This window comes from Urtica dioica, chromosome 1, assembly GCF_054948205.1.
Source record: "Urtica dioica subsp. dioica isolate 48M chromosome 1, U.dioica_male_clone48M_v1_H2, whole genome shotgun sequence".
Classification (NCBI taxonomy): domain Eukaryota; kingdom Viridiplantae; phylum Streptophyta; class Magnoliopsida; order Rosales; family Urticaceae; genus Urtica; species Urtica dioica.
Window position 1 is genome coordinate 3,846,636 of NC_142756.1, and position 18,002 is coordinate 3,864,637.

The 18,002-nt window shown below is 40.5% G+C and overlaps 1 protein-coding gene across 1 annotated transcript; it reads right to left on the reverse strand.

The window, feature by feature from the left end:
• Window positions 1-14,042: 14,042 nt before the first annotated feature.
• On the reverse strand, window positions 14,043-17,192 carry LOC149406510 (uncharacterized). The gene is made up of 3 exons (XM_089607280.1): window positions 16,681-17,192; window positions 14,948-16,585; window positions 14,043-14,618 (listed from the first exon to the last, which is right to left on the reverse strand). Exons 1-3 carry the CDS (start codon window positions 17,063-17,065, stop codon window positions 14,203-14,205), a joined length of 2,439 nt encoding a protein of 812 aa, XP_089463406.1. The 5' UTR covers window positions 17,066-17,192; the 3' UTR covers window positions 14,043-14,202.
• Between the last annotated feature and the right edge of the window lie 810 nt (window positions 17,193-18,002).

Consider the following 18,002-nt stretch of genomic DNA (forward strand, 5'->3'; position numbering starts at 1 on the left):
TATACGAACTTAAGCTCGGATTTATAAAACAAAAATTTCGAGTCTTCTTCGCCTTTTCTAGCCTCGATCGTAGATAGCTATGACAAACAAATATTTAGTTGATCAAAACACTAAATTTGAATATTGATATTAAAAAACGCATATAAAGAAAACTCTTACTCCATATAAACCGTTATGCTCCCCGCGCCAATTTCCAAGTATTGCAAAAAATCGGAAATGTCTTCAAATGACACCGGAATCGGGATAGCCGCGAGACTTGGACTAACATTGACCATAATCACATCCTCTTCCGGTAACATTACTTTGTTGGCATGTTGAGCGAGCAATCGATACTTTGGATTAATCACCTTGTACGGAATCTTCTTAGCATCATCGATGCTAGCTTCACTCTCAAAACCGAGCTTTGAGAGTTGTTTGACAACCGGACCGCGACTCTCTATTCCCGAGTCAATTTCCATGAGTCTCTTCGGCCACGAGACAAACCCGCCTATAGCATCTTCAACGGTTTGAGCTTCTTCGGTGGGAATTGGCAATTTTGCTTTTTTAATCAAAACCCCCAAAACGGCCACGCGTAAATTTCCTTCCTCCAAAGGTGAGAAATGAACTACGCCTCCATTCATGTACGCTCGCCCATTTGCAACATGAATTGTGCCTCCGAACTCGGTGTCATCAATGAAAAGAAGACACTCGACGCTTTCATCCGAACTCGGTGTCACCGGCGTGGTTGGATTCAAAGAGCAACTAGCACGGACACTATTTGGTTTTTCCACAACAATAGGATCGATCTTCGGACGATCATCAACAATGATAGGATCGATCTTCGGACGATCGTCAACATCGTCGTGTTCTAAGCGAATCAAGAATTTTATCAATAACTTAATACCAAAACATTTATCTTTAATAAATAGATAAAAAAAAAATTGAACATACCTAAAGAGACCGCTTCATTGACGTGTTCTTCAACATTTGCCATCTCTTTATCATCAACAACCTTCGCGTTGAGATTCTCTTTCACTTGCTCGACACTAGGCGACTCGACATTAATGCTACCATTTCCACCAAATGCCTTCATCACCAAAGACTTTAACTCGCTCATTTCCCGACGCATCTTCATTACTTCTTCGTTGGGCGTTGGAGGAACAAAGTACTTAAAACGCGACGTGTGTTTGGATTGACCGCAAACTCGCGACGTTCCCAAAGCTTCTTGCAAAACACTCTTTCCCGATTCCGGCAACCATGTCCCTTGCGATGCTTGTTGTGATAACGTTTTCTACACATAAAATTATTTGAAAATAAAATTACAAGGTTAATTGTTATAACAAAGGTAAAGAACTTACGATTTTGTCTCCCATCAATTTGTCTTTCTCATCCTTGTAGTTATCTACGTCTTTCATTCGCGAGTCAATCCAAAGTTCCTCTTTTGTAGGCCATTCCCCCGTTTCGTCATGCTAGTAAGAAGTAATTATATAATAAATTAAAAAATAATTGCAACATTTGAAATAACTAAAAGAAAAAAATGAATCTAACCTTTTCTTGATCAAGCTTTCGATATCCATTTCGGCCCGTTCGAGATTTGTACACACTTTTTCCGATATTTGATTTCCCATGTTCCGATGTTTGTTTGAACATTTCGGTTCGTCTATACTCAACAAATGCTATCCAATCTTCTTCGGTGATACTTGTATAGTATTTCAAAATACAAGCCGGTCTCTTTAAGGCGATTGGTTCGTTGATTATGTCTTTGAGTAGATCGTTGTATATCTCATGACGAAATAACCTTGCGGCTTCTCCGACTCTCATAAGGCAATCGTGTTTTTGTTCGATAGGAATCGTAAATCCTTCTTGCATTTCGTTCCAAATCCGTTCTTTAATTTGGGCGTTGTCTTTACATCTCCAATCACGCATCGAAAGTGGAACGTGTTCTCTTGCTAACACGCCAAAGTAACTCGACAACTCATCACCCTCTTTACCGATTGGTTGCCCTTTATCATCAAATTGTACCGGGATTTTTTTACCAAGTGTTTTAGCCTTATTAACCCGACCCATAAGAGTGTTTCTTCGTTTTCCTTGTTCATCGGAGTTAAGCGCTAGTTGTCTTCTAATTTTTCTTTTACCACTACCGCTAGAAGTAGTAGTAGTGGACGACATTGAATCTAATAAACAAAATTCAAATCATAATTTCAATTTTCAACTCAAATGTTATCAAAATTTCAACTCAAATGTAACAAAAATCAAATATAAACTCAACTCTAATCACAATATAAACTCAAATCCAATCCGATTCTAAACAAAAACACAATTTCAATCCCAATTCAATCTACTATCAAATATATTTCTCAAATCAAATCAATATCAAACTTCAATTCAATAAACTCAAATCCAATACAATATCTCCTAATTTCAAATCAAAATCGAATTCACACTAAATAAGTTCATGTAAAAATGTTCAAAAACATTACCCGGAGTTGGACGAGCAAAAGGGCGGCGAAGAGAAGGTGGTGAGGCGAAGGCGCGCGGCGAGGGTGGGCACGAGCAAGGTGAGGGCGCGCGGCGAGGGAGGGCGGCGTGGGCGCACGGCGAGGTGAGAGAGGGCGGCGTGGGCGCGGCGCACGGCGAGGAGAGGGAGTTGAGGGTCGGAGAGAACGCGCGGGAGGGCGCGGTAGTTCAGCGAAGTGAGGGACGGAGAGAGAGAGAGGGGCCGAGAGAGAGAGCGTGGCGGAGAGAGAGAGGGACGGGCGGCAAGAGAGTGGCGGAGAGAGAGAGGGACGGGCGGAGAGAGAGAAGGACGAGAGAGATAGAAGAAATGAGAATGAGAAATGAGAGGAAAAAAAAACGCTAAGTATAGATATGAATGGGCGCGGGTAGTTAAAAAAATTTGAAAATTTCAGATTTTTTAACGCTCCTACAACGCTTATACTAAGCGTTGTAGGATCTCGCCGCGGCGAAGTGTATTTCTCGCCGCGGCGAGATGATTCTACAACGCTTAGAATAAGCGTTGTAGGATCCTCGCCGCGGCGAAACCAAATTCTCGCTGCGGCGAGAGTTACCCAGAAACGTCTCGTCGCGGCGAAAATGTGGCATCGCCGCGGCGAGGTAACCCTAGATGTCCTCGCCGCGGCAATATACAAGTTCCGCCGCGGCGAGACCTTTCTACAACGCTTAAGTAAGCGTTGTAGAATCCTCGCCGCGGCGAAGGCTAATTCCCGCCGCGGCGAGGCATACATTCGCCGCGGCGGGAATTGTATGATGCCGCGGCGAGAGTATATGTCTGGAACATGGTGCTCTCGGTAAGTTTTTCGCCGCGGCGACGACTTGTTCCCGCCGCGGCGCAGGACTCCTGCCGCGGCGGGATTTGTACCTCGCCGCGGCGTGATATGTCGCCGCGGCGGACGCATATTTTTGCCGCGGCGAGGACATTCTACAACGCTTATGGTAAGCGTTGTAGAATGTCTCGCCGCGGCGAAGTAGAAAGTTCGCCGCGGCGAGTGACACGAGACTGGTGATATAAATTCTCATTTCTGGTCTTTTACACTTTGAACTCTCTCATAACCTCACTCGAAAAAATATTTCCAGTACCTTTTCTACTCATTCTAGAGCGTCCTCGTTTACTAGTCTCATCTACACATTCAAATCTTGTAAGTTCTTCTTTAACTTCTTCTAATTGTTGTTCTCTTGATAGTTTATACTAATTAGAATTGGTAATTTTTTGTATAATTAGGGTTTTTCTATGAATATGAGGAAGTGGATGTGGGAGAATAGATTGAATGAGATATATCGGAAAGGTGTAGATGAGTTTTGTGATTTTGCTAGAGAGAACATGGTAGATTTGAAATCTATTCGTTGTCCTTGTATTAAATGTGGAAATCATAGACATTTTTCGATTGATGTTGTTCGGACCCATTTGTTTGCATATGGAATAATGACCTCGTATCAAAGATGGTTCTACCATGGTGAGGTTTTTCGTTCTACGGCAAATGAGGATGATGTTGAAGATGATATTGATGATATGTGCGGCATGATGAATGATTTGGAGGACGATTTTGTTGAGCGACCGGAATTGTTTGAGTCCATGATGAATGATGCGGAGACACCATTATATGAAGGGTGTACAAGCTATTCGAAGTTGTCATTTTTAGTTACATTATTTCATTTGAAGGCGTCGGGGGGTTGGACTAACACTAGTTTTACTCTATTGTTGGAAACACTGAAAGAAGCATTTCCGAAAGACAATAAAGTACCTTTAAGTATGTATGAAGCAAGGAAGACTTTGGGTACATTAAGCATGAAGTACGAGAAATTCCATGCGTGCCCAAATGATTGTGTTTTATATAGACACGAGTATGAAGATCTAGATGAATGTCCGACGTGCAAAGAGTCACGGTGGAAGAAGGGTAAAATTCCATGTAACGGGGTTAAAGGAGTTCCAGTTAAGGTACGTACATTTTCATCACTTGATTAGGAAATACATGTAGCTCATATTCATTATTTATTACTGATTTTCGTTAAATATATTTCAGTCGTTATGGTACATTCCTCCAATGCCGCGCTTTCGTCGAATGTTTAATAGTGTCAAACACGCGAAGAACATGGTTTGGCACTCCGAAAAGCGTATCGATGATGGTATGTTGAGACATCCTGCTGATGCTGCACAGTGGAAATCATTCGATTTAGAGTATAAGGATTTCAGTGTTGATACTCGAAATTTGCGCCTTGGTCTAGCTTCTGATGGAATGAACCCGTTCAGCATGATGAGCAGTAAATACAGTGTTTGGCCGGTTATACTTGTGAACTACAATCTCCCTCCAAAGCTATGTATGAAGAGAAAGTTCTTGATGTTAACGCTTTTGATTTCAGGACCGAATCAACCAGGAAATGATATTGATGTCTATTTGGCACCGTTGGTCGATGATTTGAAGATGTTATGGGAGAAAGGGATGGAAGTCAAAGACGCTTACCGTGGAGATTCGTTCAACTTAAGGGCAATGTTAATGTGGACTATTAACGATTTTCCGGCCTATGGAAACTTGTCAGGATACTCTGTGAAATGCTCGATTGGTTGTCCGATTTGCATGAAAGACACATCTTCCATCCGTTTGAAGCATGGTAAGAAAACTGTTTTTCTGGGTCATAGAAGATTCTTACCAAGAGATCACTCGTATAGAAGATTGAAACAAGCGTTTGATGGAAATTCAGAAGAACGACCCCCTCCTAGAATTTTGTCTGGTGAAGATGTCTATGAGATGGTTAAAAACGTCAATGAAGTGCTTGGGAAAAGAAAGCGGAGTGCTAGTACTAAAGAATCGTTCAAAGAGAATCCTTGGAAGAAGAAATCGATTTTCTACGACCTTCCTTATTGGAAGACACACTACGTCCGGCATTGTCTGGATGTTATGCACATCGAGAAAAATGTTTGCGAATCGCTTATTGGTACACTTCTTGATGATCCAAATAAATCGAAAGACGGAATACAATCTCGATTGGATCTCAAAGAGATGAATATAAGAAGCATTTTGCATCCCGAGGAGGGGGGTGGGAAAAAAACAAAATTACCACCGGCAAAGTACACTCTAGATCGAAAGGAGAAAAAGAAATTGTGTAACTGGTTTGCTTCTATTAAAGTCCCCGAAGGTCATTCGTCAAACTATAAGAGGTTCGTGTCTTTGAAAGATTTGAGACTTACTGGAATGAAGACGCACGACTGTCATGTGCTGCTACAACAAATGTTGCCTCTTGCTTTACGAGGAATTGTGCCAAAAGATGTGAGGTTTGCAATATCAAAGATATGTGTATTCTTTAACTCGATTTGCTCGAAGGTCATCGATCCAACTCGATTGGATTTAATGCAGTCAGAATTGGTGAAAACTCTGTGCTTGCTCGAAAAGATCTTTCCACCTTCGTTTTTCGACATAATGATCCACTTAACCGTCCACTTGGTACGTGAAGTGAAATTAGGAGGGCCCGTGTTTTTACGGTGGATGTATCCAATCGAACGTTATATGAAAGTGTTGAAAAGCTACGTGAAGAACTACAATAGGCCGGAAGGGAGCATAGTTGAAAATTACATAGCAGAAGAGTCGGTTGAGTTTTGTTCTGAGTATTTAGCTAAAACAGACGAAATTGGGTTACCCAAGAATACCAATTTTGATTCAAAAGCTCTATCTAAAGGTATTTTTTTTTAACACTTTATTTGTTTATTTAAATTATATATGAACATTATTTTTAAGTATTTGTTTCATTATATATAGGTAGTTATTCGATCGTCAACCGAAAAGAATGGGAGCAAGCAAGTCTCCATGTGCTACACAACGTTTCCGAGGTCAAGCCATTTGTGGATATTCATTTGAATGAGTTGAGAGTGAATAATCCAAAGAAGGGTAGAAATGAAAAATGGTTGCAAGAAGAGCACAACCGTTTGTTTCAGAACTGGCTTGGAAAACGCATATTTATAGAGGCAGGACATTCATCTACGTTGAGTAAACTATCTGGCGGGCCGTCCTCAATGGTTACAAGGTACACTGCTTGGTCTGTTAATGGTTTTACATTTTACACAAGGGAACGAGACAACAAGCATCCCGTACAAAATAGCGGTGTTACATTGTTTGCTGAAGCTTTACATGTTTCGTCGGCAAAAGATAAGAATCCAAAACATGCTTTTATGAAGTATTACGGATACATTGAAGATATTTGGGAACTTGATTATTGCGGGTTGTGAGTCGCATTATTCAAGTGCAAATGGGCAGACAATAATCACGTTAAAGTTGATAATGAAGGAGTTACAATTGTCGACTTTAGACGGATTGGCTACGAGAATGATTCATTTATTTTGGCTTCGCAAGCAAGTCAAGTGTTTTATGTTTCAGATCCAGCAAATCCTGAGTTATCGTTAGTGGTTCATATGAAAGCGAGAAACGGTAACGAAGAAGAAGACGAAGACATGTCTAGCATTCCTCCGTTCACATCAGGATTACCGCCAATTGATCAAGAGGTGGATGATTTTAATGATGACGATGTTTCACATCTACTTCGTAAGGATATAGATCCTACTTTTGTTTGATATTGAACATTTAGATAATGTATTTTCATTTTGGATTTTATGTTATTCTCCTGTGGACAACGTTATTTTTCATTCAAAATTTCTCTATACAATGTCATTTACATTAACATTACATTTCTCCGACATCGCCGCGGCTGAGTACAACTCTCGCCGTGGCAGGATCATCTCGCCGCGGCGAAATACAAATCCTGCCGCGGCGAGGACCCTTCTACAACGCTTAAACAAGCGTTGTAGAAACCTCGCCGCGGCAACGTATATTCCATGCCGCGGCGAGGTCATTCCGCCGCGGCGGAAATATCAACTCGCCGCGGCGAGACAAGTTCTTAAAAAACACAGACTCTCGGTATAAAAAAATCAATTTCTCGCCGCGGCGAAATATAAATCCTGCCGCGGCGAGGACACTTCTACAACGCTTAAACAAGCGTTGTAGAAACCTCGCCGCGGCAACGTATATTACGTGCCGCGGCGAGGGTATCCCGCCGCGGCGGGAAGATCAACTCGCCGCGGCGAGTCAAGTTCTTAAAAAATACAGACTCTCGGTATAAAAAAAATCAAACTCTCGCCGCGGCGAGGTGATATTTTAGCCGCGGCGTAGATCACTCGCCGCGGCGGAAAATATACTGTGCCGCGGCGAGAATAGTCACGCCGCGGCGAGAAAGGTACCTAGCCGCGGCGAAGAAGCACTCTACCAGGTACTCATTCACTTTTTTGCAATGTTTAACCAATTCTCCAACTAAAAATGATCATTCCATTAAAATTTCTACAATAAATAAAACAAACCAAACGAGTCTCAAACACACAAATAAAACAAACCAAACGAGTCTCAAACACACAAATAAAACACACCAAGCGAGTCTTAAACTGAAACTTAAATTTAAAAAGAGTTTGAAATTTATATGGAAGAGTTGGTGTTGTTGGTTCTTGAAATTTACTCGTCATTCGGTGGTGGTGGTGGTGGGTTCGCCGGATATTGAGGAGGTGCCATATGCGGTGGCCACTGTGGTGGTGCGTACGGATAGTCGAAGTACTGAGGATATGGAGGAAATAACACCTGATTCTCTTGGTTGATGTCCCACCGAGAGTAGAGATCGTTCAACTGATTGATGTGAGAGGCGCCATACTCCGCTTGTTGGTGCATGTACTGTTGCGTGTGTTGGAACCCGCCGACGAGATAGTTGGAGCAATGAGCAATGTAGTCGATGGTGGCGGGGTCGATTACCGGAGGCGCTGGTAAGCGCAATAGGGGCTCCGCTTCCCCCTCTTCACCCTCTTCCTCCGCTTCTTCCCTTCCTCCGCTTGTGGATCCTCCCTAATCTTGTACCGCTCGATAATGGAATCCGTAATAGGCCCCATTGAACTGTGTATCGTATCCCTTTTCGAGCGTGGTACCCCCGCATTTGTACAAAGGCCGGTAATGATCGCCGGATATGGCAAACCGTGTCGTTCATTAGTATAGTCGAGTTTCTTCATCCAATTATAGATGAATCGACCGACGTTAATGGAAAGGCCTTTAACAATGCAGAACAACACCTGGATACGATCCTCGTCGAGAGTGGTGAAGTGCTTGATTGGATAGAGACGAGCGCAAACAAAGTATATCCACGCTTTAGCGATCCTGGTGAGTTGGTCACGCTTGAGTACCCTTTTTCCTTTTTCAGTGACCCAATCCTCTCCCGGAATGCACAACACCCGTGACATCTCCTCATGGCTGCAACTTCTTAGCCATTCTCGATAGCCCTCGTTCTCGAAAGGCACATCTGGGGTCCCAAGAAGATCGTTGATAGCTTCGATACTCATATCGACCGGTTTCCCACGGACCGTCACAACATCAGCTTGGGAGTCCGGCAAGTTTGCGTAGAATTCGTACACGAAGTTGACGTTCGAATCGAACTCGGGTACAGCACAATACCTCCCCCAATCATGACCAACTATGCTGTTGCGGATTTGCTTTCCTATATCCGACGTATTGCTTACATTGAATCCTCTCTCATGGATAATGTTACGCGGCAAGATTTTGTCGTAGCGTTCCTCTGCGACCTTGCTAGTAAAGATACTCGAGTTGTATTCCTCTTCGGGAGACTGTTGACGAGGTCGCTTGCTTTTTACTTTACTCTGACCTCTGGAAGAGCTCGGAGCCTTGGAGTCCGTGTTTTTAGTTCGAGGCATTTTCAAGCTCCTACAAAACATAATCATAAACAATTATACAATTAACATATAACAAATTATATATCAATTCCAAGAATATATATTTAAGTACATGACAAATTCATAAACAATTCCACCAATCACAAATTCATAAACAATTCATAAACAATTCGACCAATCACAAATTCATAAACAATTCGACCAATCACAAATTCATAAACACTAACCTATGTAACAATATGTCAAACACAATCCGGACATTTCAATTTAACTCAAATTCTCATTCAAATTCACTCATTCAAATTCCACTAACCTAAATTCACTCATTCAAATTCCACTAACCCAAACCCACCACATCAAATTTCACACTAAAATATTATTCTCCATTATTATATTAATAAAACTACAAAAATAATCTCTTTATTAATAAATAGTTTAATAGATAATTATACTGCTTATATTTTTTATTTAAGTGATTAAAATGCATTAAATTTATCATGTTATTTTTTTAGTTTTTTATTCTTTTTTTTTATTTGGTGTGCTAATTCTAATCTTGTTCTAATAAGAGAAAATCAAACAAAACCCTAAATTTGTGAATTCAAAAAATCAAACTATATGCAATTCGGGTAAACAACAAGAAATCCATATCAACAACACCAAATTAAATCAATATACACCTTAAAAAACTTTTAAAATCATACCTTACAATGACGCGGCAAGAGAGAGAGAGAGAGGCGCGAGAGGAAGCACGGCGAGGACTCGGCGAGAGAAAAGTGACGGCGAGGACGAGGCGAGAGAGAGTTGGCGGCGAGGACGAGGCGACGGCGAGATTTTGGGGCGGCGAGGACGTGGCGAGGGATTTTGAAAGAAAAAAACTGGAGAGAAGCGGCCGAAAATGGTTGTCTCGTGTGTGGGTATTGGAAAAAATGAGAAAAAAACTGAAAACGGCCTTTTATAGTGAAAACCTAAAAAATCTCGCCGCGGCGAAAATATGTCTTCGCCGCGGCGAGACGGTCCTACAACGGTTACAATTTCCGTTGTAGGAACAGGTCGCCGCGGCGAGATTCCTCACTCGCCGCGGCGAGACAGTTTCTTAAAAAACTGCTTGGCCACGGTATCCACCTCGCCGCGGCGGAGGATATTTCTAGCCGCGGCGAAATAATCTCGCCGCGGCGAAAAATAGTTATCGCCGCGGCGACATGAATCTACAACGCTTGTAACAAGCGTTGTAGAACGAGTCGCCGCGGCGATGTTTAAATTGTGCCGCGGCGAGACCCATCCTTCTACAACGCTTTTACAAAGCGTTGTAGAAAGTTCTCGCCGAGGCATAAATCACGTGGTGCCGCGGCGAGGATTCTACAACGGATAGTGTAAACGTTGTGGAAAATCTGAAATTTATGTACTTCTACAACGCTTAGCTTTAAGCGTTGTAGAAATTATCATATCCTACAACGCTTATCCATAAGCGTTGTAGAAACACCGAGATTCTACAACGCTTAGCCATAAGCGTTGTAGAAACACTATGTTTCTACAACGCTTATGTTAAGCGTTGTAGAATCCCTAGTTTCTACAACGCTTATGTTAAGCGTTGTAGAAAGTGGGTTGTATAATCCAACATTTGTAGTAGTGGGCCTAATTTTTTTTTTCTTTCAATCATCCCAAAAAAAATAATTAACATGAAAGTCATTTTTTTTTTGTCTTTTGGCCTTTTTTTAATCACAATTTTTTTAGTTTGAATATGGTAAAATTATTTAAAACACTGATTAATAAGAGAAACAAAAAAATTGGAAACTAAGATGTTATAATAGAAAAATATATTATTAGAAAAAGAATGAAAATTGATATATTGTATTTTAAAAATAAGATACCTACTGTAATTATCACATTTGAAGCAAATTTAAACAAGAGAAAAACAATAAATGAAATATTCTTAGAATTAAATAAGCTATTCTCGGAATAAAAACAGCTATATAAGTATTATCAGAAATTAGTTTTAAAATACGATATTTGAGGTAATAAGTTTTTCGAAATTTTGGGGCCTTCCTCAACATGAGGCCTAAAGCAATTGCTTTAGCTCCCTCATGGTTGGGTCGGGCCTGTTAATAACATGGTGGACCAACATGATTGACCGTAAAAGTCTAGAGATTGATTTTAGAGAGATTTGCATCAAAGTCACAAACTCGGCTCCAAATTGCAAATGAGTCACGACGAAAAAAAGTGTTGCATAGATGTCACTTTAATAAAAAATAGGACAAAAATACCCTTACGCAGATTTCAAAGTAGACTCGCAGTCAAATATTTCGAAAAAAAAGTAGACTCACAGAAGAAATTACAAAGAGTAGACTCGCAGTCAAATATTTCGAAAAAAATAGACTCACAGAACAAATTACAAAAAGTAGACTCGCAGTCAAATATTTCAAAAAAAAAAAGTAGACTCCTTCACAAATACAAATACATCAACACAGATTCCTTCGTCCTCTTCTTCCCCGATTCCTTCACGATCTGGCTCCCGAGCCTCGCCGTCGACCACAGCCCCGACGGCCTCGCGTTCTCGTCGCCGTCGCCGACGGTCTCCGCCGAAACCAGGCTCTTCCTCGCCGACGACGTCGATCGGAGAATCCTCTTCTCTAAACTCTCGATTCATTCTCGATCTGCCTCCCGAGCCTCGCCGTCGACCACAGTCCCGACGGCCTTGCGTTCTCGTCGCCGTCACTGGTGGTCTCCGCCGGAACCAACCTCTTCCTCACCGACGACGACGATCGGAGAATCCTCTTCTCCAAACTCTCGATTCCTTCTCGATCTGCCTCCTGAGCCTCGCCGTCGACCACAGCCCCGACGGCCTCGCGTTCTCGTCGCCGTCGCCGGTGGTCTCCGCCGGAACCAGCCTCTTCTTCGCCGACGATGACGATCGGAGAATCCTCTTCTCCAAACTCATGATTCCTTCTCGATCTGCCTCCCGAACCTCGCCGTCAACCACAGCCCCGACGGTCTCGCGTTCTCATCGCTGTCGCCGGTGGTCTCCGCCGGAACCAGCCTCTTCTTTGCGGCCGCGGAGGAAGATGAGGAAGGGGAGAGAGAGTTGGCGAGCTTCTTCTTGTCGGATCTGACCGGGGAGTCTGAGAGAGATTGATTTTATCATAAGAGGGTAATTTAGACTTTCTATAGGTGACACAAATGCAAATAAGTGATACGGATGCAATTTTAGCAAATAAGTGACACAAATGCAATGAATGGCTGAAGTTGTGACTTCAGCTGCAAATACCACTTGATTTTACTTCTATAACAAACACAATTAATAAAGAAAATGACTTCAAATACGTCTTCTAATTTATTCTCCAACCTTGACCGATTTCGTAGAGATCATTTTTTTTACTCTGATTCAACAGAAAATTATGGATAAGCAGAGTAAGTGCCAAGACAGAGGTAAAATATTTTTCATATTAATTTTGGTTATTTCACTTATGTAAAATGTACTTTTGGCTATTTATTTGCAAATCCGTAAATTTCAATTGGCTACTTAACTATAACGCTCTTAATTTTATATTATTTTTGAATTAGAAGCTGTCTACAAAACAAATTTCACGGGTTTGCCCAAAATGATTCATAGGACTTCCTGGCCAAGGGGGTTAGGAACATACCGCGGCCTCGAAGCTATGCTCGAGCTGATCATCATCTCCGAGGCCGCCAATCGATTGATGTATATATAGTTCTGGCTCTCGAGTCTGTGGAACGTTTTGACCTCACAATAGGTCGAACCTGAAAAGAAATTTATTGCGAGTCGTTTAGAGCTCCTAAAACATATTGGAAATAAATGAAATAAAAAGCCTTATCATGTGGAAAATTATTTACGAAAGGAAGCTCTTGAAGTGAACCTGATCAGAACTCCGCTTAAATGCGAAGAAAGGATGTTGAATTTCAATCAAGAGATTATTGTATTTTCACAAGTCAAAAACTCTAATATACATTTAGCGCAAGGCAGGTAGAGGAAGAGCCAAGAAGAAGGAGACTATTAACGTCAAAGAAGCACCAAAACCTCCACAGGTAAATTGAGGAAGAACCAGCCTTAATATTTAAGCAGAACGAGGAAAATAGTCAACTTAAACGTTTGACATTTCTAAATAGTCAACATTTGATAAATCTAAGGTAAATAACCACTTTCATTAAGCAAGACCTAAAGAGCAAGTTCACATGTCAAAACATCAATGTAGCCGCTCATTTCATTTCGTAATAATAGGGATTTATGATTCCTAGCCTCCCTGAAGCCTAGTTATTGAGTGCCATTTTTTTCGTCGTGTGGTTATTAACCATATCGTGTTTTTACAAAAAAAAAAAAAAAAAAAAAAAAAAATTGATCGTTTTGAATGTATATCCAAGGCCGAATGATCGTATTTTTTAAGATTCATATCCAATTAAATTAAAACATTAAAGAATCATGTTAAATGGTTTATTTAATCGTGTTTAAAATATTTAATCATAGAAGATAAAATAAAAACAAAGTCATAAGTGATGATCTGGCTTCTGCTACTTCTACTACTACGGCTAGCTAGATTACACCTTTGTTACCATGTTGCATTGCAAGCGTTTGAGGAAAACTTGTACAAGAATTTTATGAATGTACTACTTAATTATTATTCTTTGTTGAATGTGGAGCTTTTCCTGGGATCTTCCGGAAATTTGAATTCTCTGATTCAAAATTTAGTTGGCGAACCGCACGATCCTAAGTGTTTTCTTAGCTTGACCCTCAATAATTCACTTTATTTGAGACAATTTAGGTTTTCATGAGATTCAGCAATTTATTCCCAAAAATTTACAACCTACTAGGAAAAAAAAATTAAATTGGAAGGAAAAACCAAGTAAAATCAATGTTTTCAAATTTCATAGAAATCGAACCACCATTGATCGTAAACTTATTTTGACACAGTATGGGTCCATAAACAAGAAAAATCATAGGCTTATGAAATATCATATACAAGAAATATGATACGCACTTGCAAAAGAAAATATCATTCAATTTCACTAATCTCGATCATATTGTCAACATGCGCATAGGCTTCTGGAACACGCAGCTGGCCGATCGTAGTTTCACGTAGATGCTTGGCTAGCCTTGTTCTTCTGTTGACTAGAAGTTGTTGAGAAACTTGTTTCATTGTGGGTCGACAATTCGGATTGTTATTTACACAAGCAAATGCGATCGCAGCAACATGAACGACGTCTCCTTCGATCATCCAATTTCTTGGGGGCGGTATTCTCTGGTCAAGAACTTCACTGAGTGGTGTGTTTAGAGCTGACGAGGCAGAAGCTCTCGAGTTCAATGAAGATAGTAGTTCTTGCGGATGCTTCCCCATCAAGGTTTCCAGTGCGACGACACCAAAACTGTACACGTCACACTTTTCTGAAACCACCAATGTGTAGGCAAGCTCTACAACCACATAGTAAACGACAGAGCCTTGGTCAAGAGTCTAGAGTTTAGTACTGAAATGAAATTGAAAGGAAAGTGAAACTCGTCTTAAAAAAATTTCTGTGAAAATCGAAATTCTAGACCGAGTGTATAGGAAAATTTGTGGGAAACTAAATTCCAAACTATTTTTCGATTCTTGTTTGGATATAATTCTGATTTCTTCCACAATTTATCAACGGTAATTCGAATTTTCCTTTATGCAAGCAAGACTAGGAATATGCATCAAGTTCCAATACGTGTCCTTAAGGGATAGTACCAAAATATTGAAAACCTGAGACAAATCTACATACCTGGAGCAATATATCCGTAAGTACCAGCAAGCATCGTTTGGTTGGAAGAATCTGGATCGAGTAGTCGAGCAGTGCCAAAATCGGAGACGAATGGCTCAAGTTCTGAATTCAAGAGAATATTGGTGGTCGTCACATCACGATGAACGATCGGAGGATTACAATCGTGATGCATGTACGACAAAGCATGAGCCGTGCCTTTGATGACATTCACTCTCTTGCTCCAATCCAATTCCACAGCCTCTGCGTCGATGCTCAGGACACAGAACAAGCTTCCTCTTTCCATGTAGTCGTATATCAGAAACATACATTTGTTGTGCAGACAGAATCCATTGAGTCTTATGATGCTTCTGTGTCTTATCTCCGTCAGTGTTTTGACCTCGTTCCTGAAACTTTTCTTGAAAGCCGGGTCATCCGACTCGAAGCCGTGAAGTTTCTTCAACGCAACCACTTTTCCATTGGGCAGCTCTGCTCTATAAACACTTCCGTAACCGCCGGTTCCGATGCAACACCGAATGTCGAAATCGTTTGTGGCTCGTGTGATGTCTTCAAAAGCGATTTTTCCATCGTAGTTCCATATTGAAAATATATCCCCGCTTCTTGTCCCTTTCGTATCCCTCGGAACTTTTATTTTATTTCTAGAAACAAGCTTATACAACAGAACTCCGGAAAAGGAAAAGGCAAAAAGAATCGAGATGGTAAGAGTAATTACCAACTTGTAGTTGATTCTCGTTGAGCAGAAATCGATATCACAGAACAATCTATTGATTCCTTGAAATGACTCAGACGCTAAAGAATGACAAGGAGTAGGATGAGTTTCACTAATCCAGGCAATATAACCACAGGCTCTTTGTATACCTTCCACGGTCAATAATTCCAATTGAATCAAGTTGTGATTAAGATCAAGGTCAAGTTCCCGTGACCCATCTGAGGTGCATATTGCATAAGGAATACAACCTCTCAGTCTGTTTGATGAAAGGTTTATCGTTATTTTGTATTGAACAGGCCGTGAAAGTTTAAATAAGTTCATATTGAATCGAGCTATCTCCTTCGGCAATTTCCCAGACAAGCGATTAAGAGACAGGTCTAGAGACACCAACTCTGTCAGCTTCGCGAGATCTGCTTCGAAGACTCCAGTTATTTTATTTGAGCTCAAGTCTAGATAAAGAAGGGTTTTGGAGAGACCTGCGAGAGGTGGATAAATCGGACCGCTGAGCTTGTTTTTGCCAAGATCTAAGTCAGACAAACTCTTACAGTTACCTATGGCAAAAGGGATGGTACCATTAATTTGGTTTGAACGAACGCTAAGTGTTTCCAGATTAATTAAACTACCTAAAGTTGGAGGAAGAGGCCCTTTGAGATCATTGAAACCTAGATTTAAATGTGTCAAGTTCTTCAAGTTTCCTATTTCTAAGGGAATAGAATCATGAAATCGGTTTGAGCTGAGGTCTAAAAGCGCAAGCTTGTTGAGATTCCCAATTACTGGAGGAATTTCCCCGGAAAGTTGGTTATCATGAAGACTGAATTTCAACAAATTGGTTAATTTGCCAAAAGTAGAAGGGAGAGTTCCAGTTAAAAAGTTATGGGACAGATCGAGATAAATTAACTCCTTCAGACTTCCTATCGACGGAGGCAACTGACCTATACAAGAATAACTTAATTATTAATTGAAATATTAATTGATAAAGAGAAAAAGTACTAGTAAAATAATGATAGGGCATATATTTTAATATGACCTGTCAGAAAATTGAAGGAGAGATTGAGGTAAGTGAGACCCGAACTAGCCCCTATGTCGTGAGGAATGACCCCGCGGAGTTGTGTTTTTTCAAGGCGGAGCAACACCAGATTCGGGAAAGAAGAGAAGTTGAAATTTCCGAAATCTCTGTTTTCCTGTATCGGGAACCAGGACCCATCAATCTCAACGACGCTTTGGTCTTGATTGCAAGTCACGCTGTAGAGCTCGCACGCGGTCGTGAAATTGCGGACCCAGGACTCCCACCACCCAGCTTGGAGCAGAGCTTTGAGTTCTTGCTCCGGCGATGCATTCACCGGCGCAAACATGAACACAAAAGTAGCCCATGACACCAAAGCAACTAGTATGATGAACTTAGAAGCTCTCATGCTATAACTACTTAATTCAATCTCTGTATAGAACTTGGTAGTATACTTGATTTTTGCTGAGATTCTTCTGCAGAGATGTTTCTTTTTATATGTGTTATTATATGTAATCAGAAAGCTTTAATTTTTTAAGTGTAAGAGAACGTAGTGTTGTGAATGTGATTATATATAGGCATCTTCATTACTATGAAATAGACCCTACGAAGGGACACTAAACTCTAATTACTAAATGTATTATTACTAATTTTATTATTAGTAGTAAATTCTCTGTATAAATCATCTTTAATTATTAGATCATTCAATTCCGGCTAATATTGGTATAGTATATATACTTGTCATCAATTATAACAAAATTATTGTCGTACATGTATGAAGTAAGATATAATACATTCTAGTCATATTCTTCAAGGTCTCCAACTAGTGAAGTTTTGGTGTAAGGAGCACTAAAGGTCTGTTTGCTTGGTGAGGTTTGTGAGTTAAGCTCCGTCTTGAATAAGAGATTTAATTCATAATTTGTACATAATTTACTGTTTTCTTGTGGTAAGACAGTTGTGGTATTAAGCTTCTAAGCAAAAAAAATGAAAGTAAATATCTAGACTTGACTTGTACAGTAGCATATGGGACCAACACTTACCAGCAATTAAGTTCATGGAGGGCCAAAACGCGCTTTGTGATAAAAGTCTTGATAAATACTTTTCTCCTATCACAAACACAATTAATAATGAAAATGACTTCAAATCAGAATATTTTTTTCCCATCTTCTAATTTTGTTTTGGACTTGGCAATTTCATAGAATTTTCCACTTTTCTATCAACGAAAAAGAAGGAAGCATGATTAACACAATAATTGTGAAAATCCAAATAAAATACCTCATCCAATCCCGGTCATCGGTTTATATTTCAATATTAATATCCCTCCCTCCAATCTACTTACGGTTATG